The sequence below is a fragment of the Chionomys nivalis genome, chromosome 2 (genome assembly GCF_950005125.1).
Source record: "Chionomys nivalis chromosome 2, mChiNiv1.1, whole genome shotgun sequence".
NCBI lineage: Eukaryota > Metazoa > Chordata > Mammalia > Rodentia > Cricetidae > Chionomys > Chionomys nivalis.
The window spans coordinates 109,409,815-109,432,920 of record NC_080087.1 but is presented as its reverse complement, the minus strand read 5'-3'; the positions used below and the strand labels follow the sequence as shown (position 1 = coordinate 109,432,920).

Below are 23,106 nucleotides of genomic sequence, written 5' to 3'. Positions count from 1 at the left end.
GAGGCTGTTTTTACATAGATCTAGTTGTTTTTAGAACTCATTATGGAGACCAGGCTAGCCTAGAACTCTCAGGGATCCACCTGCCTCTGTGTCCTGAGTGCTTAGATTAAAGGTGTTTACCACTGTGCCCAATGTCTGTCTGTCTGTCTGTCTGTATATCTATCTTTACGAGACTTTTTTTTTTTTAACAGCAATGTAGCTGGCAAAATGAAATGAGTAAATCTAGGGAGGGATAGGGATAGATTTACTCATTTCATTTTGCCAGCTGCATTGCTGTAAATAATCATTAAAAACTCTCATTCTTAGGAGATTATAAGCAGATCACACATTGTCTAGCTATTTGTTCTGATCTGGTATACTTCACTTTTTCTTGACATTGTTTGACAAAGATGTGTTTCTATTTAACAGGTTTTTCCACACACAAAAATCTTTTTAAAAATACGGAGAAGAATGGCAGCAGAAACCCAGACACTAAACTTTGGGCCTGAATGGTGAGTTCAGTCTTGTCTTATTTGATATTGAATGACATAATTGACTAGTAAGAGTTACACAGGAACTGGGTGGTGTATAAATGTGCATATTTCTGTTTCATGTGTATAGTTTAAAAATGTGACTAGCTTATAGTATCTTATATTTGATAAAGGACAATATTCTCTAATTGAATTTTTTCTTGGGTTGGTTAGGTATGGATAACGAAATTAAAACTCTATAGTTCTACCACCCTAGAAAATTATTTTTGAACCTTTGTGTATGTATAAACAATTTTACATAACTATAACAGTAATACTTTAATATCTATTTTCTACTATTGATATGCTTATTTAAAAATAGTTTTAATGGAAGCATTTGAAACTTTTTTATTGATGGGCTAAGCAGGTGGTCCAGAATTAATACTGGCTATTAGCAGTAGCCCATCTAGAGCTGAGTTAGCATTTGCCATAATAACAATTAATTGACCTTTGAGTCTCTTACAGATATGTTTGGACCCCGAATATGGAATTCTCATGGAATTTTGAGATCCATCACATTATAGTGTGGCTTTCCCCCCTCTTCTTTTCCCCCCAAAGTTGGTGATTGAAGATCCTCTCTTCAGTGACGTGAATAATGATAGTTAATTTTCCATTCATACTTGGAACAAACCCCTTTGGTAATGTCAAAGGCAGCATCTAAAGGAGGAATTGGAGTAGCGTCAGCATTCTTTATGTTTAGGTGGTGGTTTGTAAGACTTCTGTAGGAGTTCCTTGTTTGAAGAGTCTTACGAACTTACTCGATCATATACACTTCTTTTGATATGTATTTCCTAGATATTCTTAACCTTCATGGTTAGCATTTGGAGACCGGATGAGAAAACATTTGAAGTTCTGTGAATCGACACATTGCCTATAGTTTGAGTTTATTTTGAAAATGTTGATCTAAACAATGCTGCACCTGTTTCAGTTATTTTATATTTAAAAAAGAATTTACTTATTTCTAAATCACTGTTTCTAGAAAAATCAGAAATTATAAGTAAGCAAGGAAAAGGAATAAATAAATATCTTAATTTGATCCTTAGTACCCACTGTAAATATCTTGGTGTATCTTTCCAAGTGGTTTTCTGTATCTTATTTGTGTATATGTGTATTTTTTTCACAAAATAGGATCAAACTTTGCATTCAATCTTGTAACCTTAACAAAAAAAGCCTAAAGCAAACAAAACCTTTTTCAATAAACGTTTTTTTGGTTCTTTTAAGTAGTTTCATTGTATGGATGTACAATCATTTAACTAGTTCTCCAGATGTAGAGGCTGTTCATAGCTGTTAGTATTATAAAAACATTTTAGCATTCTTAAGCTAAATCTTTATTCACACTATATTAACTTCTTTAATCAGGTAGATTTAAATTCATGTAGTTCACTTTGTAAACCATAGTGTGTGCAGCTGTTCTGCTATTATTTTCTTTTGTACTAATACCTTCTCACATGTTTTTCTTTGTAAAATCATATTAAAATCACTGAGGCACTTAAAGGATTTTTTTCTTACAGCATTTTGCTAATAATTTGTAGTGAGAAAGAAGCCAGAAAATTTAACCAAAACCAAAGAATTAAAAACAAAAACAATCCAACCAAACTGGTGATATTCTTGATTTTTTTTTTTTTTTTTTAAAATCTTATATCTCTGGTTTGCACTGGAATCCTGTTGGAGTTCAAGTAAAGTTTTTGTGAATAAAGTTTCATTGGAAGACAGCCATGCTTTTTTTGTTTCCATGTTACCTTGATAGTTTTGTGCCAACTCTGGCAGGGATGAATAGTTGTATTAGAGGCGGCTGCCTAGTTCTCAGAGCTTGTACATTTTCTCCTTAGCCCTTTGCAGAAAGACATGTGTTACTGAACATCAAATCATTTGCAGGTATCTCTTTGCCATTGGCTTAATCTGTCGGAGTGTCTTACTTGCCCTCCTTATTGTACACTGAAGTATTTATAAGGTGTTTAATTTGAACTGAGTCAACTTTAGCAGATGGTAGTCATCAGTTCTGTCCTTAATCAGAAACTTCTCGTTGTTACCTAGGTTAATCCTGTATCATTGGTACTTAGGAGCCCTTTACTGAGGAGTGCAGAGTTAAGTAGGCACAGCCTTAATTATACCATCAGTCAAGGTAGTCAAAATAACCCTGTACTAGAAAGTTACCTTGTTGTCATTGGAGACTTTTGGCATATTTTCTTCATGTAACATGTTCATTATAAGTCTTGATATGAGGAACTGTGTTCAGAATAGTTGAAAATCAAGGAAGAGAGTGATTATGTTGAGTTGTAACTCTGAACCATGCAGAAACATTTATGACTTTTAATACAGTGCTTAACAAGTGATGTATAAAATCACTTTTTTTCTTTTAAAAGCTTTTCATCTTAGTTTTAAAAAATATACTTGTAATTGAAAATTTTCTCCTCCCATCCTTCCCTCTAGACCTTATCTAGGTAGTTGTGTTGATAGGAGAACATTAAAAATTGTCAGGAAGGACCATACCTGTATAGCCTTACTAAACCCAACAGAATCATTAGGTTGTGGATTGTTTGTTAGAATAAGGAAATGAATTACAGATTCACCAAAATAGTGTAAAAGGATATGACAGAGTTAGTGAAGAAAATAATTTCTAGGTATAAAAAAAATACTCAATTTTAAATGCCTTTCTTCAAATGTTACTACTTTAGACTTTCTGACTGTACAGCTTGTATCCTCTCCTTATACTCCCTAACTCCTTTAGTGTCTATATCAAATGTGATGTAGTAAATACTTCTTGCTCAGAATGCAGCCTCTAGCTCTCTAGAATGTGAGCTCCATTGTGAGCAGGCATTTAGTCTGGATTGTTGTATAGCTTGTTACTGCTGTAGTTCCAGAGCCTGGCTCGTAGGCACTCAATAAATGTCTATTAAATGAAAGAATGAATTGCTGGAAAGTAAAGTTGTTTTCAATGTTTTGTTACTATAAATGATATATGTATACTTCTGAATGATTTTGTTTCTATTCTGATCATTTTCTTTGGATTAATTCCCTTGAAGTAGAATTATTAAATCAAAAGTTTTAATGTTAATTTAAGGTTTAGATGATACAGATTAACCATCAAAAAGATAGTTTTAATTTAATTTAATTTAATTCACTTCCTCTGTGTGCTTACGTTGTCTTTGACAAAACTCTTTTTTTCTATTATTTTTTTGAGACAGGGTTTCTTTGTAGCTCTGGCTGTCTTAGAACTCACTCTGTAGACTGGACTGGCCTCAAACTCACAGAGATCTACCTGCCTCAGCTTCTTGAGTGCTTAAGGTACTATCTTGATGAGTTGTTTTGGTGTTAAATACTTTTGATTAAGGTTAGGTCTTAATAGAATTTTTTTTTGTTGGTTCTAATAACAAGAACATTTGGAGGAAACAGTACTATGGAAAAAACCAGAAAAAGACTAAATTATCCATAGTCCTACCACGAAAAGAATATATTGGTTTATGTCCTACTACTCTTTTTTCTTTGCAAATGTATACTTCAAGACATCTAAAAAAATCAGATTTTACTTGAGAAAAATTTAAGGACTGGAAATCTACTCAGATAATTTCAGAAGACTTTATTGTAGCGAGAACATTTATAGACATCTTGCTTTCTGGGGAAGGCACAGAAGCTCTCCTAGGGTCTCCTTTGTTTTCATTTCTGTGCTCTCAAGGAAGTCTCTGGTCTTTGTTTCCAAAGAGAGGGAGAGGGTTGTCACCCCTCCTCCCCCTAGCACTTCCTCTGTTAATACAGTGAACCATTTTGAGGTATGTCTCTTTTTCTCAACGTGGTTGCCTTAGGAAAGAACTAATTCCACTATTAAGGACACTGTTATTTCTCAGTGTTGGCCAATCTTTTGAGTTAGTGCACCAGTGATTAGTTAGGCACTCCATAAAGTTTGGTTGAATAAAGGCATTCAGGCTTCATTCGCAAATGTGGCTAGGGGCACGCAAATGTGGCTAGGGGTACGAAAATGTAAGCCTGATGCTACTAGATGACTGTCCATACTCTGAGAAAAATACAAGTTCTGTCAGATGGAATGTGTTACTTTTTTCCAGTTCTCAAAAGGGGTTAAGGGACAGTGAATGAGCTGCTGTCCAAAGGTACTTTAGAAGAGAATATTTGTTTAAAAAACAAACAAAAAACTAAAACCTAGTTGTCAAGGTCCTGCTGCAGTCTACCCCCTCCCCCCAGGATCTTCCTGCTATGTGTTACTTTTCTGCTTCTCTTTCCTGTATTTGCCAGTTAACCTTGGTTGTTTCTAGTGTATTTCTTCTTGCCTGTTCTTGATAAAGGTTCAGAAAATATTTAAATATTTCTCACTACAGAAAGGGCATGTTTAAAGACGAGGATGCAAGAGTTTGCAGATTTAAGAAATAAACTTCAAGACATTTTCCTTTAATGTGAAATGTGGGAAAGGAAGAGGTGAGCTTGGAGGCACTATTTCATGACACTTGTTAAGTTTGTTTGGCCATTGTGTACCAACAAAGAATTGAGAGTTTTAGTCAAATTTGCATTTAGAATGAGAATTGGGGAAGACAGAATAAGAGTGGTTATATTGTTCAAGATACTTACAAAAGTGTGTGAGAAAGAACTAGAAATGGTGTGAGAGATTTAGAATTAAGTAAGACATCATAAATGGATATAGAAGATGGGAGAAGGTGAAGTGTGAGCCTTAAGTGTATGTGTGAGTGTATAAATACAACTACATATATATATGTTGCGCGCGCGCGCGTGTGTGTGTGTGTGTGTATGAAGACCAACCTCTATGAGGGAGGTCAGAGCATGGCTAGAAGAAAACCCAAAGCTTATGCAGAAGTAGTTTTTGATTCCCAGACTATCACACAGATACGGACATTCCAAATTGCTTTTTAATTTGGAAGTGTGGATTTTGAATGGTAGTAAGTGAAAGTTTGGAGAATATAGTGGGGCTTTGGGGAGTCCTTCTGGTCCCTGTCATTTCCTACGAATGGGTAGGACTTGACTCTGTTGTAGCCTGGGAGATGAAGACCATAGGATTCGAATATTTATCTTGTTTTTTTTGCAGTGTTAAGGTTATTGATGCACTTTGTAGAGCAATGCAGTGGTGAGGAGCCAGGTTGGTTTGGGTTTTGAATTTACATCAAAGTAAGAAACTTCTGGAATGAGGAAGGTTGAATAGTACAGAGCTAGAAGTGAGGTAGTATACTACTAAGTAGTCACTGATACATATATATATGTGTGTGTGTGAGTGTGTGTGTATATTTTATATATATATATATTTCGTGAAGAACACAGGAGATCAGATTTCTAGAAAAGAGAATTGTGTGGAAGAAATAAAGGTCACTGGTGGCCTTTGGAAGGGAGATTACCTACATGCGTTGCAGCTTTTCCACATATCTAGGTGACGGGGACTTAGAATTGACTATTGAGTCAGATTATAATGGTTATTCCATCTCAATGAACTATCCTCCTACCCCAACCCCTTGTAGACAACAGGGTTTCTCTGTGTAAATTAGTCCTAGCTGTTCTGGAGCTAGCTCTTGTAGATCAGGCTGGCCTCGAACTCAAAGAGATCCACCTGCCTATGCCTCCCGAGTGCTGGGTGTTGTTATAGGAGCGGCGGGCCGCTTCCTACTGCTTAGCTCCCGCAGGGCTAGCTTTACCCGAAATAACAACATACAAATTGTATTCTTTTAAACACTGCCTGGCCCATTAGTTCCAGCCTCTTATTGGCTAGCTCTTACATTTTGATCTAACCCATTTCTAATATTCTGTGTAGCACCACGAGCTGGCTTACCAGGAAAGATCTTAACCTGCGTCTGTCTGGAGTGAGAGAATCATGGCGACTACCTGACTAGGCTTCTTTCTCCCAGCATTCTGTTCTGTCTACTCCACCTACCTAATTTTCTGTTCTATTAAAGGGGCCAAGGCAGTCTCTTTATTTAACCAATGAAATTAACACAAAACAGAAGACTCTCCCCCATCAGCTGGGATTAAAGGTTTGCGCCAATACTGCCTGGCCATTCAATAAACTATCTTAATTGCTTTAGTCTTCACAAATACTGGAGAGTAAACTCTCATTGTGTTATAATAGTAGACATGGTGCCTGTAAGAGGTGTTTGCTCTCTTTGGGAAGCCATTGGAGTCTATTGGAAGGACAGAGTAGTAAATGAACTTGAAAACTTGATATGAGAGCTTTTTAAGAAATTAGGGCTATTAATTAGGCTATAAGGGAGTCAATGGTAATACCAGGTGACTCAAACAGTCACCGTGGTTTTTACATGAAATGGCTTAGGTGTGCCCTCTAGTGTTAGAAACTATTGGGAAGCATATCGGCTTAGTATGACATGGAAGATACTTAAAATAATTTCTAATATTTTAAAATTAATGCCTGGCAATTAAATCGGCTGTTTAAGATAAAAATTTGGGATCTCATCATTTATAGAATAATTACATTAGTCATAAAAATCCTAGTCTTTAATTTTAGTTCTGTGGTGACTAGTCAGATGCATTAGTTTCCAGGTTCACTTTCTTCCTCTTTTTTTTTCCCCCAGTGCTAGGGATGGAACCCAAGGCCTTCTGTATGCTTAGTCAGTGTCCTATCACTGAGCTTCACGCTTCTTATATTTTATATTGTGTTTTTATGAAACTTAAGTTGGATCAAATGAACTAACATGTACACATTTTTCAACTTCAGTTCTCAGAGTTAAATTGCCTACTTTTTCAGGACAGTCTCTGTAATTTTTTTCTGAGCATTTATATGCATGTGTGTGTGTATATATGTGTGTGCGCGCGTTGCATATGTTTATGTAATTGGGAGTGCACATAGAGAACAGAAGTCAGCATTGAAGGTTTTTTTTCCTTTGCACCCCAGTTTTTTTTTTTTTTTTGAGACAGGGTTTTTCTGCGAATCTTGAGCCTATCCTGGCACTCACTCTGTAGACCTTGAACTCACAGAGATCCACCTGCCTCTGCCTCCCAAGTGGGCACTTCAGCTTATTTTCTGAGACATTGAACCTGGAACTCTTAGGCTGAATAAACAGACTGGCCAGTAAGCTTCTCCCACTTCTAGTCTTCTGTGGAATTGCAGGCAGTTGTTACTACATCTGCCCTTTTAAAACATGGGTGAGTGGGGATCTGAATTCATGCCTTTGCACTTGCCTAGCAAGTTCTTTACCCACTGAGCCATTTCCCCAACAGATAGAGCCCAACTTTTGAGATTCTAATGGGAAACAGTGTCTTGAAGGTCTTTTATCAGTGGTTGGCTTATTCCTTTGAGGAGTGTTTTTCTGTCTTTATTATGTCTTTTGGGCATTGAACCACATTCTCTGTCAAGAATTTGAAAGGAAACAAAAACCAACTCAGTAGTTGTGAGTACTCCTGGTACTTCCTTTGGAGAAACGGGGGAATCTGGGACTATCGCAAGAAGTTATATATGATAACCCTGGAGCACTTAAAGACTTAATAGGGGCATGTCCAAAGGACTCATCAGGAGCCATTCAGAGAGTATCTTACTAGTCAAAGATGAGATAGTGGGAACATTGTCAAAAATAGTTTCACTGTATTTAAATACATCAAGAAGTAATTCATTATTGTTGAATATTATTTTGAAAATAAGAGACACGTTTTTTTCTTTCCTGTGTAAACTGCTAACACTGAGTCACTATTCTAAATAATATAAGAGATTAGTTTCTCTTTGCAGAAATGCTACAAGAATAGAGGTTAGCGAAGTTAGGTATCTAAACATGGATCATAAGTACATGTTAGCAATTTAGAAAACTAAGTAGGCATTACGTGTCTCATGATGGAATAATATACTACCACAGGGGAGGGATTGCCAAAACAATACAAAACATCAGCTATACCCACTTATTGATTTAAATGACAAGATCAGCAATTTCAGACTTGAAAAAAATCTTTTTGTGATAATTTACATATAAAATAATAGGCCAAAAATTTCCACCCAAATAGCATCAAAGACTTAGTGGCATGGTACAGAGAGCCAGGTTGGCCATGGAGTGTTGTTTTGGGCTTGAGTAATTGGTACATTTGAGTTTGTTATATGCTTCTTAATATCTCCTTATATGTTCAGAATTGTCTGTTATGTTTTTAAAGAGGATAGGAAGATAGAAACATTGGAAAGAACCATTCTCACCACAGTTCACTAGTAGTGTCTGTTCTTCTTCTCTCCAGTATTACTTCTGCATGTAAACATGTTTTTATGCTTACCAAGCATGTGCCCTTTTTTGAATAATAGACAAATATTTATTTTACTGATCTTCATATTAATTTCTAATGCTTAGCAGTTTTGAGGATATATTTCAGAATATCTGTTGAACTTGTCCTTTAGGTTATATCACATGAATTAAAATAACTTAGTCTGTTTCAGTCTTTGTATCTGTTACTGCACAAAATTTTGGATAGCCCCACATTATTAACCAACCAACAAACCTATCTACAACCAGTGTACTTTCCCTTATCCCAGGGTTTTTTTTTTGTTTTTAGACAGGGTTCTCTGTGTAGTCCTGACTGCCTTGTAACTTGATAGTAGACCAGCCAGCCTGGCCTTGAGTTTATAGAGTTCTCTTGCTTTGGCTTCCCAAGTGCTGGGATTAAAGGCATGTACCTTTAATGACTTGATAGTAGCTTCTTTTTCCTAGTTTTGCTGAATATCCCCTTCTGTTCCTGGCTCTTTCTCTTTTTATAACATTACTTTGGGCTCAGTTGTGGGTGTGAATACAGCCCTGGGTTTGATGCAGATACTGCCTAAAACTGAGCCTGCTTTCAGGCTTGATGCAAATGAAGACAGGAGGATAGGAAGTTTAAGGTCATCCTTCGATATATAGTGGTGAGTTCAAACATTGTCTCAAAAATAAACAAACAAAAAATGAAACCCCAAACAATTATTATTGGTAGTACTGAGATTCAAACCTAGGAGCAAGCCTGATCCCTCGAGACATTTTTAACTTACTTTTTAAGTTTCTGCATTTAGCCTTCTACTTTATGTTCCATACTTTATTAAATGTTTTAGCTGTTACCAAATATCCAAAGAGGTTTTAAATACTTAGCTATTTCAAAGTCATTCTTGGAAGTGGCTATTGCAATTTATATTTTTACCCCTCCCTCCTCATCTCTCTTTTCAGCCTTGGATGGTAGTCAGAAAGTACAAGAACAGTTTCATACATTCATATACCCTATAATCCTTTAAAAATATTTTTAATTTTGTGTGAATGCACTTGAGCACAGGCTTTGGATCTTCTGGAGCTAGTTACAGGCCCTTGTGAGCTGCCTGATGCAGATACTGGGAACCAAGCATCTTCTTTTTTAAAAAATATTTATTTATTTATTATGTATACAATAATATTCTGTCTGTGTGTATGTCTGCAGGCCAGAAGAGTGCACCAGACCTCATTACAGATGGTTGTGAGCCACCATGTGGTTGCTGAGAATTGAACTCAGGACCTTTGGAAGAGCAGACAATGCTCTTAACCACTGAGCCATCTCTCCAGCCCTGCTGAAACATCTTTCTTAAATTTTTTTTTTTTTTTCTTTTCCTGGGACAGTTTTCTGTGTAGTCCTGGCTGTCTTGGAACTCACTTTTTAGTCCTGGCTGGCCTTGAACTCAGAAATCCACCTATTTAATCCCAGCCTACAGAGTGCTGGGATTAAATACTTATGTCACCATTTTCGGCTTACTTTAAAAATTAAAAAAAAAATATGTGTGTGTATGTGTGTGTGTGTGTGTGTGTGTGTGTGTACATGTGCATATGCAGATCAGAGGACAGCTTCAGAGTTGTTTCTCTTCACCTTTATTTGAGTTCCAGGCGCCCTTGCCTGCTGAGCCTTCTTGCTGACTTAGGATCTTATGAGCTCTGTTTGAGTGTTTCTGTTGTTTCACACCCTCACCAATACTTGCTATTAAACTTAGTAATTTTTTGTGAGTCTATTTGTCCCTGCTTTTGTATTTTGGTAAAAAAAAAAAAAATCTTCTCTCCAAACTTGAAGCTTCTTAGAGACAACCGTGGCATCTTTAGGTGTTGGAATTGCTAAATTATCACTGACTGTCTAGTTAGCACTTAGTGAATTTCTCAGTGAGCTGTGATGGAGGCTTGTATTAAACTCAAAAATCTTTGCTGCGTAAGATAATGAAGTTTTTGCTCTTTTTATGAGCAGCAGTGTGTCTTACACTGTATTATATAAAAAGCATGCAGTGTCAGAATATCTGTCTCTTCATTTTGTATTCTTTCTTTTTCCTATTTTAGGCTCCGTGCTCTGTCCAGTGGTGGGAGTATCACTTCCCCTCCTCTTTCTCCGGCCCTGCCAAAGTATAAATTAGCAGATTATCGTTATGGCAGAGAAGAAATGTTAGCACTTTTCCTTAAAGACTACAAGGTAAGAAAATACAAAGAGTTGAGAATTGTAGACGAGACTAGTATGGATGGTGAAACTGATGTGTATCTAATGGACTCTTGCTTTTTCCATCTTTCCCCTTACTTGCATTGAAACATAGAGTGGTTAATAGTGACTGAGGGATGTGCTGCCCTTAGAGAAGACCCATGATGTCATTATGGATCAGGAGGCTTGGTGGCAACAGAACAGTCAGCACTGTTGATACCTCCTCTTCTCTCCCTTCTCCATTTCTTTCTCTTCTCTCTGTTGTACCTCTTACTTTCTTTCCCAATCAGGGTCCAGGATTGAGGGAAGACCAGCTTTCCGCCTGCCTTCCTGCCCTCGAATAGAAAGGTGTAGTACAGAGAACTTTTAAAATTAACACTTGCTTTACTTAAAAAAGGACCAGGATGAAATAGTGTAGACTTTTCTTATCTGATGACCAGGGAAGGAAATATCTTTTGTGTTTCTCAATTTGTTATTTTTAACTTATTAATGGATGGGGAATCACAAATTTTAGTTTCTAAGAACAGACACAATTGCTTTGGAATTTCCTTAGCATCTGCTTTAAGCTAAATGTGGAGATTTTTATTCCTCTACTCTGTTCTTTGGAATACCAAACTTAATACCAAGTCCACAGGAAGTGGCTTCATGGATGGAGATGGTGGGTGACTGGAGTATTTTGTTTTATTTATTGAGACAGGGTCTTGCTATATAATAGCCTAAAGGTCCCTGTGTAGACCAGGCTGACTCAGATCTGCCTCCCTCTGCCTCCCTCTGCTAAGATTAAAGGTATGTACCACCATGCCTGGTTGTAACTGGAGTTTTAATGTAATAACTGCATAATTAATAGAAGTAAATTGTAATTGAATAAACTTTTTATATTTATATTAGTCATTGCTAGAAAATAGTGTCTTGGTTTATCTTCTTGTAGTTGGAGAAATAACAACTTTATGGCCTTGTATTTATCACACAGATACCTTTTGACCTTCTGGAGAAAGAATTCCTGCCTATCCTACAGGAGGAGCCCCTGCCACCATTGGCTCTAGTACCCTTTACAGAAGAAGAACAGGTTTGTACTTATCTCTGAGCCTCAGACCCAACCCTTGTTTTTCTTTCTATAGTATGGATCTGGAAAATCACTGTTGAGGATATACTAAGGATAGCCACATCAGCACAGGCTAAACATTCTTACTGATGTTTGGAATGTTTAGGGCTTTGAGTTGCTAAAGTTTTGCTTCAGATTCTGAAACTGATGAGTATTATGCAGAGATCAGGAAATCTTCCTAGATCTTTTTTCTTTTTAATTAAAAAATTAATTTTTATATGTATATGGATGTTTGCCTTTCATGTATTCTGTGTACCACATGTGTGCCTGGACCCCAAAGAGGCCAGAAAAGTACTTCAGAGTTATAAATAGTTGTATAAATAGTTGTGAACCACCATGTGGATGCTGGGAATTGGACCCTTGTCTTCTGGAAGATCAGCCAGTGTTCTTAATTGCTAATCTGTCTCTGTAGTCCTGTTTCTAGAATTTTAAGGACAATGGAAACTATCCTTTATAAAATATTCAGATTAAGGGGAGATGTCATTACTCCCTAAGAAGAAAGGGGAAGATCATCTTTGTAGAAAAGCGTACTTTTTCACAGGTGATTGCTACCTGAATTCCTGACAGTGAATTCATTTAACCACGAGAGAAAGAAATTTAAATCTTCAGCTTAAAACATTCCTGACGTCTTTCTGTCAGCACTGCTCTTGGTGGTTCCTTTTTTAAAGGTGTGGTGGTAATGTTGTAAGAAAGATTTTTGGTCTAGAAAGTGGCAGTTTTATGTAGTGACTTTAATTTTATGTAGGTGAAAGATTGATTTCAAAGAGTTTATAGATATTGCACTGCAGTGGAGAAAAGAAGTTTTGTTGGAATTCTGTATTCCATGTTAAATGAAGAATCCCCTCAGCTTCCTCCTGTCTCTACCTCTGAGTGCTGCGATTATAGGCATTGAGCAATATGTCTGATTTCATGCATTGGTGAGGATTATATTCAGAGCTTTGTACATGATAAGCAAGTTCTACGAGCTGAGCTATATCTCCTGCCATTTGACTCTTTTGTTAAAAAAAAAATACCTTTGAGACAAAATCCCCATCATAAAATTGACCTTTTTAAATTTTGAGACAGGGTCTCATGTAGCCTAGCCTAATGTAACCATAAACTCACAGCTGAAGATAACCTTGAACTTCTGATCCTGCCTCCACCTCTTAAATGTTTTGGATTGTAGATGTGCATCACCACAGCAAACAAAGTCCATCATTTTGTGTGTACAAATACACATGCATGTGCAGGTACATGTGGAGGCTAGAGAACAAATTCGGTTGCCATTCATGCCTCAGGTGCTCTGTACCTTCTTTTTGTTAATTATTAATTTCTATTATTATTTTCTAATTGTACATATGGGTGAATCCTTTGCATATTGACTATTCTGACCTCCCGTCTCTCTACCACCTCGTCCACTCTGTCCCCATCTCACAAATCTTTCTTAGACGTTCATGTTTATGATCCGCTAAGATGAACCAGAGACACCTGTGTGACCATGGGTTGGAACTTGGTGGGTTAGAGGGCACACAACTAAAGACAGTGATTCCCTCCCCGCCCCCAGAACCTATTAAAACAATAGTTTAGAGGGAAAGGATAGGGCCCTGTGAGCCATTTCCCTTTACTTACTTGACTGATTGTTGACAGAGCCAGCCTTGTGTGGTTCCAGTGCAGTAATAATAGTTGATACACGTTAATGATTTAACATTACATCTTATTGAGTCTAGGGGATGGCAGTTCTTGGCCCTTCAGGCTCCTTTGTACTGGATAGCCCCTCTTCCTCAGTGTCTAAGATCTCTAGGACTTTTATTTTGAAGGCACATTGAATTTTGTTAAATATTTTTTCTACATTGATTGAGATGTGATTGCTGTTCTTAAGTTTCTTTATATGATGTATTACTTACTAGTTTGTATATGTTGAACCAATCTTGTATCTGTGGAATGAAGCCCACTTGGTCTTGATGTTTGGTCTTCTTAATGTAATTCCTGAATTCAGCTTCCAATATTTGGTTTTTGTTTTGCAGCATTTAAAAAAAAAACTACATATTTGCATATTTTAGTAATGAGTAGGAAATCAAGTGGCTTCAATGTAAAAATTTACAGGGCTGGGGAGACAGCACAGTGGAGACATTGATTCTCCAGCACTCACATAAAGTTGTATGCAATGACACATGCCTGCAATCTCAGCTTTTGGAGGTATAAAGAAGATCCTGGAGACTTGCTGGCTAGCCGGTTTAGCCTAAATGTCAATCTCTGGGTTCAATGAGAGATCTTGTCTCAAAACAATAGATAAATAATAAGTAAGTTGTAGGGGGAAGGAAGGAGAGCTGGCTCTGTTGATTGAGTGCTTCTACAGCAAGCTAGGATCTGAATTTAGATCCTTGTAGCCATGCAAAAACTGGGCACGTGCATGTCTATAATCTAGTGATTCTGAGGGCAGAGACAGGAGGATCACTGGTCTTGCTGACTGACAGCTTAGCTCCAGTTTCAGTGGGAGACTGTCTCAAGGAGTAAGTGGAAAAAGATAGAACATTATGTCTTTTCTGGTCTCTGCACAAGTGTATCCCTGAACATACATGTATGCATGTACCATACATACACAGTACTTGTTTGCAAGTTCGTTCTCCCCCCTCCCCCCCCGAGTAATAAAAAGAGAAAAGGAAATAAAACCCCGTGTTGATCTGGCTTCTAAATGGGTGCACACACTACCCCCTACATACACATTCACATGTGCACAAATACTTGTCTACTCATGTAGTAATAATGGACCAGAATGATGACTCATCAGGTAAAAAAGCTCTTGCTTAACAAGCATGCAACCTGAGTTTGATTTCTGGAATATATGTTAAAAAAATACAGATGCAATGGCACACATCTGTAATCTCAGCTTTCCTAAGGCAAAATAAGAGGAAGAGACAGAACCATTGGGAAGCTCTCAGGCCTGCTACTCTGGAATATGAAGCACAATAATAAAACCAAGAAGGCCAAGGAGATGACTCAGTGAGTAAAGGAACCTGCTGCCAGACCTGATAGCCCAAGTTTGATCCCTGGGACCCACATGGTAGAAGTAAGAATTGAATCTTAGAGTTGTCTTTGCCCTGTAGGTGTTGTTGATGTCACAGGTGTACCTTTCACACACACACAATAACTAAAAGTATAATAATAATAATAATAATAATAATAATAATAATAATAATAATAATATATTAACAAAATAAAAGGGAACCTGTTTTAACAAGATGGAATGCAAGAATTGACTCCCTAAAGTTCTTTGACCTCCATACATGCACCATGGCACATGCTTTCTCTGCCCCACTAAATAAATGGATAAATAGTAAAAACATAAATCTATAAGAGATGCTTAAAAATAAAAAATGTACAAAACAGTATATCATAATAATACAATAATAGAAAACTCTTCATTCTCTTCCCCCTCCATGTGTTCTCTTTCCCTGAAGGAAGGCAATGATAGCAGTATATATAGATACAAGTGTATTTTTTTGGCTGGGTCTCTATATTACCCAGGTAGTCTCAAACTTATGGACCCAAAGTATATTTTCTCCCTGTGTAAGGATTACATGTGGACATCACCATGCACAGTTCTTGGATTTTTTTCCAAATAAACACGTATTTTCCTTTTTATACAAATGGTACTATGCATCACACATTATTCTGCCTTTTTTACAAAAACTTTTTATTGAAATAATTCTTTGTACATTGAGAAAAAGTTTCTGTTTGAGTTTGCTCTCTGTCTATGGTGTTGAAATTACAGGTCCTTACCATTTATATTTCTCTTACTGTTGTTGTTGTTTCTGAATTTTTCTTTTATGTACTAGTCTTTCCTTCACTGGTTTATAGTGTTTGTATGTGCTCCTCATATTTTCAAGTCTGGGATAGTTGATCTTGATCAATTTTTGAAAATTCTTTCTACATTTGTGATTTTAATTACAGCTTCGGTTCTGGGCAGTGAGCCTAGGGCCTTCAGTGTGCTAGCCAAGCCCTTTATTATTAAGCTGTGTCCAGCCCTGTGCACTAATTTTTATATCCTTTATGTAGATTTTTTTATTGTTTTTATTGAGCTATACATTTTTTTTCCTCTCCACTTCTTTCTTCTCCTCTCTCATTCTACCCTTATGTAGTTTACTGGCATTATTTTGTGAACTTTCTTGTTTGGGGGGGTATTTGTTCTTCTTTGTAATCATAATTTTTTTTTTTTTTTTTTTTTTTTTTTTGGTTTTTCGAGACAGGGTTTCTCTGTGGCTTTGGAGCCTGTCCTGGAACTAGCTCTTGTAGACCAGGCTGGTCTCGAACTCACAGAGATCCACCTGTCTCTGCCTCCCAAGTGCTGGGATTAAAGGCGTGCGCCACCACCGCCCGGCCATAATTTTTTTTCTTACAGTAATAGTTTTGAGATTTCTGGAGGGGACACTGGCCAGAAAAGCTTTTAAAACATATGCTGGACTTTGAATCAAAAGAATGAGTTGGAAATATCCCATAAAATTCCTCCCTCCTTCTTTCCTCCCCCCCTTTTCTCCTTCTTTTTCTCTTTCTCTTCTTATTTTTGAAGCAGGGTTTCTCTGTGTAGCCTGTGCTGTCCTGGAACTCACTCTGTAGATGAGACTGGCCTCTAAATCAGAGATCCACCTGCACCACCACTCCCTGCCCCATAATCAATCAATCTCTCTCTCTCTCTCTCTCTCTCTCTCTCTCTCTCTCTCTCTCTCTCTCTCTCTCCTCCCCCCCTTTATCTCCTTTCCTCTCTCCCTCCTTCCTTTCTACTTTCCTTCCTTCAGATTTTATTTTTGCAATAAAATTCACATTGCACAAAAGTCACTCTTAGCTATTTTAAAGTATACAATTCATGGATTTTAATAGTTTCACGCTGTTTCTCCAGAATATTTTCCCCATCCAAATAAGAAACACTATATTTATTTTTTTTGTATTCCCTAGACAATTTTATTTCATAAGGTAAAAGTCAATTACATGCATTTATAAAAGCAGCAGAGACCAAATGGAATGATAGGATTTGATGGGATACAGTTTTTGTCTCCAGAGTAGTTTTTATTAGAATTCTCTAGTTAGACTTGGTGGATTATTATTATTTTTTAAATTGTTATTTTTTTAAATATTTATTATGTATACAATATTCTGTCTGCATGTGTGCCTCCAGGCCAGAAGAGGGCACCAGACTTCATTACAGATGGTTGTGAGCCACCATGTGGTTGCTGGGAATTGAACTCAGAACCTTTGGAAGAGCAGGCAATGCTCTTAACCTCTGAGCCATCTCTCCAGCCCTTTAAATTGTTTTTATTGAACTATATATTTTTTTCTCTGCTCCCCTCCCCTCTCTTCCCCTCCCCTTCTACCCTTTCCCATGGTCCACATGCTCCCAGTTTACTCAGGAGATCTTGTCTTTTTCTACTTCCATGTAGATTAGATACATTTTTTTCTTTGTTGTCTAGGTTCTCTGGGATTGTGAGATGTAGGCTGGTTTTTCAAAAATATGGAATGCTTTATGAATTTGGGTGTTATCTTTGCACAGGGGCCATGCTAATCTTCTCTGTATCATTCCAATTTTAGTATATGTGCTGTCGAAGTGAGCACCCATAACATTTCTTAAGAAATCAGAATGCAGTAATTGGCTACATGAATCATTGGGAAAAATTATAAAGATTATTCAACAAATACTACTTTAAAACTGTTGATTAACAATGCTGAACCAGTTACTGGGAATGATTGAATGTTGACTTTTATTTGAAATATGGTTTAAATTACTGTCTCATTCTGTAGAACATTGCAGAGGAGAATTCCAAGCCTCTGTTACTTAAATTAGCCATTATTGGTTAATGTTTAGATAGCTTTCAGGTTTTGCTTTTAGTACTGTCTTTAGTGATCTATTTACCTACATTATTTTTTACTATGTAAGTAGTAGAATTTTTATGTTAAAGTGATATGAGCTTTTAAATATATGTTGAGAATTTGCCTTTTAAAGAGATTAAACTAGTTTGTACTTTAGCAGTAATATATGAAAATACACGATTTTCCCTGTTTTTCCACATGATACATTTAGCTTTATACAGATGTGTTGCATGGGATCCTAGTATATAAAATGCAGTTAGCATTTCTTTCCTTTTAGAAAATATTATTTTAATTATATATGTGTTTTGCTTACATCTGTGCATCATGTGTATGCCTTGTGCCTACAGAGGTCTGAAGAGGGCACCTGATTCCTGAAACTGGTGGTGAGCTGCCATATGGGTTCTTGCCAGGTCCTCTGCCAAGAGCAGCCTGTGCTGTTAACCTCTGAGCATCTCTCTAGCCTTGACCTCTTTTTTTTTTTAACCTCTAAAGTATTGTAACAAATTAATTAAGATTTGGGGCTTCATAGACTTGTTTAATTTTAATAATGCCAAGAGGCAAATTTAGTAGTCCATTGATTACTTTATAACAAAAGGTAAGTTAATGTGTTTCAACCATGGTTTATTAAATTTTACTAAAATAATAGCTTGAAATTAATACTTTTTGAGTGAGGTATTTCCTCTTAACTTCTGGTTTCAGTTTAAGTATTAGGTTTTTGTTTTGAAGTTACCTGCCTACATGATCAAAGAAAGCTTTGTTTACATGGTTCTAAAAGTTACTTGGGCAAATCACAGTGAACAAAATTGAGAGAAAGATAAACAATGAGGAAAAATGGTACACATATTTAAAATGCAATAATGAAAACAGAATTTTAATCAATTGCATGCTCTTTAAAAGAATATAGCATAGATGCCATTTTAATTAATTTGGAATTTAAGAACACTGAAGAGTGAAGTAGAATTGAAGTTCAGAAATTTTTCACCTACACATTTTTGTTTTGGATGGTACTGGGACTTGAACCCAAGACCTATGCATGGGAACCAAACACTGTATCATTGGCCATTGTTCTCATTTTTTTTTCTTTTGGAGGTAGGATCTTATCAAGTTAATCAAGCTGACCTGCAACTTAAAGCAACCTATGTAGGCCTCCTCCTTGGGATCCTTCTGTCCTAGCCTCCTGAGTTCTGAGATTACTGGCATGTACTACTTTACCCAGCCTAAAGTTCACCTTACACCCTTGCCAAAGGGTCTGGTGACTTTATCCATATCTGTGGTTCGTTTCCTTGTTGTGTCATACCCATATACATCTGTGCAAATGGGTACTAGGTTCTAGGTGTACATGATCACTTAATCTTTTGCAATATTTTTGTTTAAACTCTCTTGCAGAACTTTCTGTTAAATTTCCAGGATTTTCTATTTTATAGTTTATTTAAAGACTTAATATTTCTTGTTACCTTTTCCTTCATTTAATTTAACCAGGTGTGTCAATAGACATATTTTTGACTCCCTGTCCTCCCCCTCTCTCATGTGGATACCCACTTCCTACTCTAATTGTACTTGATTATATTTTAGAGTGACTCTGGGTACAATTGCAGGTTTGTACTTACGTGATTTGTGTTTGTACTTATGTGTACTTATGTGTGATCACATACACACTCACACATAAATTCTTTACATTATTGACAGATAAATGCATGCACATCAGGTGGTTGTCCTCATGTAGGTTTTTACTTGACCATTTCTCGTTCACTGCTGATTTCTGTGACTCTAGCAAATACGACTTGGAGTTGCTACTTTACATTTTTGAGTACAGTCAGGCTGAAAGGATTATCTTTTATCATGTTTCCTTTGCTTCAGACCTTTTAATGATAGTCTTTTCTCCTCTCATAAGTTGAAGACATTTCAGTACCATTTTAAAAAATGAAATGTAATCACTTTATTATCACACAGATTATGATAGCCACACAAACAGACATTTGTCCAGTCCCAAACTCCATGGATTTCAGTAAATTTTTGTACGGTTAGAATGTAACTCTTAAAAGTGCCAATTTAACCTAGCCTCCTTTTATAAAACTTTCTCTGCTGTCTGTTTTGTCTGCATCTGGATAAGTAGAGCACATTTACTTTGCTTTCTTATATAATATTTCCTCAGCAAATCTACCTTTATGTAAGGCATTGGTGTCAACTTTGCTGATTTGAAAGGTCAATTTGAAATTGTTTCAAGACTAGCCTGGTCTATAAAGCAAATTCTAGGCCAACTAGGACTACATAGTGAGACTCTGTTTCAAAGACAGAAAGAAAGAAATTGTTAGGTAACTAGATTTGGATGATCTTTATATGCCATGAAGTTATAATTTCCCATTGCTTATAGTACTTGGATATCATTACATTTTAGGTGCAGTGGGAGGCAGGGAGAAACAATATGTATTTTTGTGTGTTTTATCTATTTTTATTTTTATTTTTTGGCAGAGAAACTTTTCCATGTCTGTAAATAGTGCTGCTGTCCTGCGATTGACAGGACGAGGAGGAGGAGGAGGAACAGTGGTGGGGGCTCCTAGAGGTCGAAGTTCTTCAAGAGGGCGAGGTGAGCTATATGAAAAAAATAATTATGGAAGAGAAGGAGGAGGTTGGGGAAATCACTAAATATTTTAATGCGTAATTGAAAATCAAGCTAACTGCTTTTTGATGTTGACTGCAATGCTTGAACATTTATTTTCTGCAACATTTCTGAAATGCCTTCTCTACAGCCTCTGGTTTGGAGAGAAATATGTTTCTAGCTATATAGGTTGAAGCAGGAGGGAGGCTACACAGTCCTGGTTAACTTCCTAAGAGGAATTATTGTTCACATTCTTTATCCCTTGAGCTTCGCATTTTGGGAACTAGAGCATCCTGAAGGGTTTTGGTTGCTGGAGCCACACTGAAGTCCCCGTGGACCTTCCTGCAATATAACATTTCTTTACAAGGGCCATGTCCAGATATTACCATACCCAGGAGGAGTTTAGTGAGAAACACTTTGAGACATCTTTCAAGGGCTAGACTTTGTAGTGGGCAGAGCAAAATATAACCAGGTAGCGTCCACTGGTATGTGTAGTTTTATGAATTTATCCTTTTTCTTAGAATGTTTCTGATTTGTTGTTGTCATTCCCTATTTTGCATTCATTGATTTTCTGTAAAAACCCTTCTTGATGTTTATAATAGGTATTCTTCCTTCAGCATGAGGATTGACTCATACATTAGTCCAAACATGTTGTAATTTTTCTCTAAGAGATGCTTTAGAAAGAGAATTGGGTGTCAGCAATGGTTAAGGCCATTGCATCCACATTATGTGTGGGCACAATTATGGATGTACCTACAATTTTTTTGAATTTTATTTCAAAAGATTTTGAACATTATGTATGCCTTGTGAATAATTCATGCACTTTTTAAAATGGAGAATGTATTGTTTCATTTGGAATACAACTTCCGTGAAGGTTTGTGAACGATGAAGAGGCTAACTAAAATTTCATGTTTTTTCCCTAGGTACAATCTATTTTTTTCTTTGTAGTTTGTCTTTGTCTGTAATAGTAGTTTTTTTTTCCTGATAAAGTTCTCATCTGTAGAATTTAGTAAGAAACAGCATTACCACAGACATTGAGGTGATGAGAGTTAGGCATGTCTCTTTCACCAGTTATGCCCAAATCATCATCATCTGGGATCTGTGCATATTGGTGTATGGTGATATTTTCAGTTGAAACTGACTATGGTTCTGGCCTCTCCATGGGCATTTCCCATGCTTTTGTCCTGTGGGAGGCAGTGAGAAAAAGTTTCATTCTGGCAGCTTTCCCTCCTGTGCTCTTCAGGTCAGTCAAGCCAGAGAAAAATTTCCTTAATCAAGAGTACAGACCACACACATCCTCCACCTGGTCTCTGTAGGCCTTAGAAAAACCTTACATGTTAAGAAAGGAGCAGAACCTGGGTGTGGTAATGCATGCCTGCAATCCCAGCACTTGGTGGGGGGGGGGGTGTTATTAGGAGGGTCAGGAGTTCAAGCCCAAATTTCAGCTATGTTGAGAGTTTAAGGCTAGCCTGAGCCACATTAGATTCTCCTACAGCAACAAAATCCAAACTGCCCCCTACACCCAACAAATGCAGTGTGCCAAAGTAACAACAAATAGAAATAAGTGAAGGAATGAGTTTTCCTGTTTTTATGATCAGAGCTTACCTAAAACCCATATAAAGTACACATGCTGTGACACACAGTAGTAAATTAACATGATAGTGTTGAAGGGTACAAAATTAGTTAAATGGATTTACTCAACTTTGTAAAAATACTTGGGATGCTATGGTCACAGCGATCTGTGATTTTGTGGCTTTGTATTTTCGATTAATTTTAACTTATGTTTAAATATGATTATTGTGGCTTAGAAGCTCAAGGAAAAACTCATATGCAAATCTACTGGCTTCTAGACTTCCTGTCTAGAATATCCTATCATAGTAAAATTTAAGTGAACAAATAAATGGTTAGTAGAAACAATGTAATGTTCTTACCTTTTTTAAAAATCTTGTCTGGATGCTTAAAAAATTCATAAACTGTCAACTGCCGCATTAGAATTGTTAAAAGGAAGCCTATTTCAATCATTTAAAAGATTAGAACGAAATTTCAGGTAAAAGGACGGTCCTTAAAATTTTATTAAATGTTGGTTACAGTATGTTTTCTTGCTTGTTCTTGTGTGTGGGCACTACATTTTATAGATAATTTCAATGTAACAAGTTGGAGCTCTGGAATCTGATCTCTTTCCTCTAATAGTGACTCATTAGTAAAGCTTTAGTCACGTGAGCAGGGACAGTCACTACTGCAGATATTTGTGTATGTTTCCATTAATTTTTTTTTTATCATTATCTATTTCAAGACTAAACTTTTTTTCTCCCTCCTTCTTTTTTGGATTTTTGAGATAGTTTCTCTATGTAGACTTGGCTGCCCTGGTATTCACTCTGTAGACCAGGCTGTCCTTGAACTCACAGAGATCTGCCTGCTTTTGCCTTTTGAGTGTTGGGATTAAAGGCGTGCACCACCACTTGGTGAGAATATTTTTAAAAAATATTTTTCAAAATTACTTGTTTGTGTTTATGTCTATGTGTGGGAATGTGTACTTGAATACAGGTGCTCTCAGCATGTTTGTGTTTATGTCTATGTGTGGGAATGTGTACTTGAATACAGGTGCTCTCAGAGGCAAGAAGAGGGTGCTGGATCCCCTGTGGCTATAATTAAACCAGACAGTGTAGTTCCATGGTGCAGAACTC

The 23,106-nt window shown here is 36.8% G+C and overlaps 1 protein-coding gene and 1 non-coding gene across 4 annotated transcripts in view; one reads left to right on the top strand and one right to left on the bottom strand.

The window, feature by feature from the left end:
• Window positions 1-23,106, top strand: part of Gigyf2 (GRB10 interacting GYF protein 2) — a 139,664-nt gene that overhangs the window by 28,994 nt on the left and 87,564 nt on the right. For all 3 annotated transcript variants that reach the window (XM_057754646.1, XM_057754637.1, XM_057754656.1), the window contains exons 3-6: window positions 409-491; window positions 10,754-10,883; window positions 11,857-11,952; window positions 20,296-20,410. In XM_057754646.1, the coding sequence (XP_057610629.1) occupies window positions 451-491; window positions 10,754-10,883; window positions 11,857-11,952; window positions 20,296-20,410 (382 nt within the window). In that variant the 5' untranslated portion in view covers window positions 409-450. The remainder of the gene's footprint in view (window positions 1-408; window positions 492-10,753; window positions 10,884-11,856; window positions 11,953-20,295; window positions 20,411-23,106) is intronic.
• Window positions 17,465-17,571, bottom strand: LOC130870643 (U6 spliceosomal RNA). Its single transcript, XR_009056779.1, has one exon. It is a non-coding gene; the product is annotated as a U6 spliceosomal RNA (small nuclear RNA).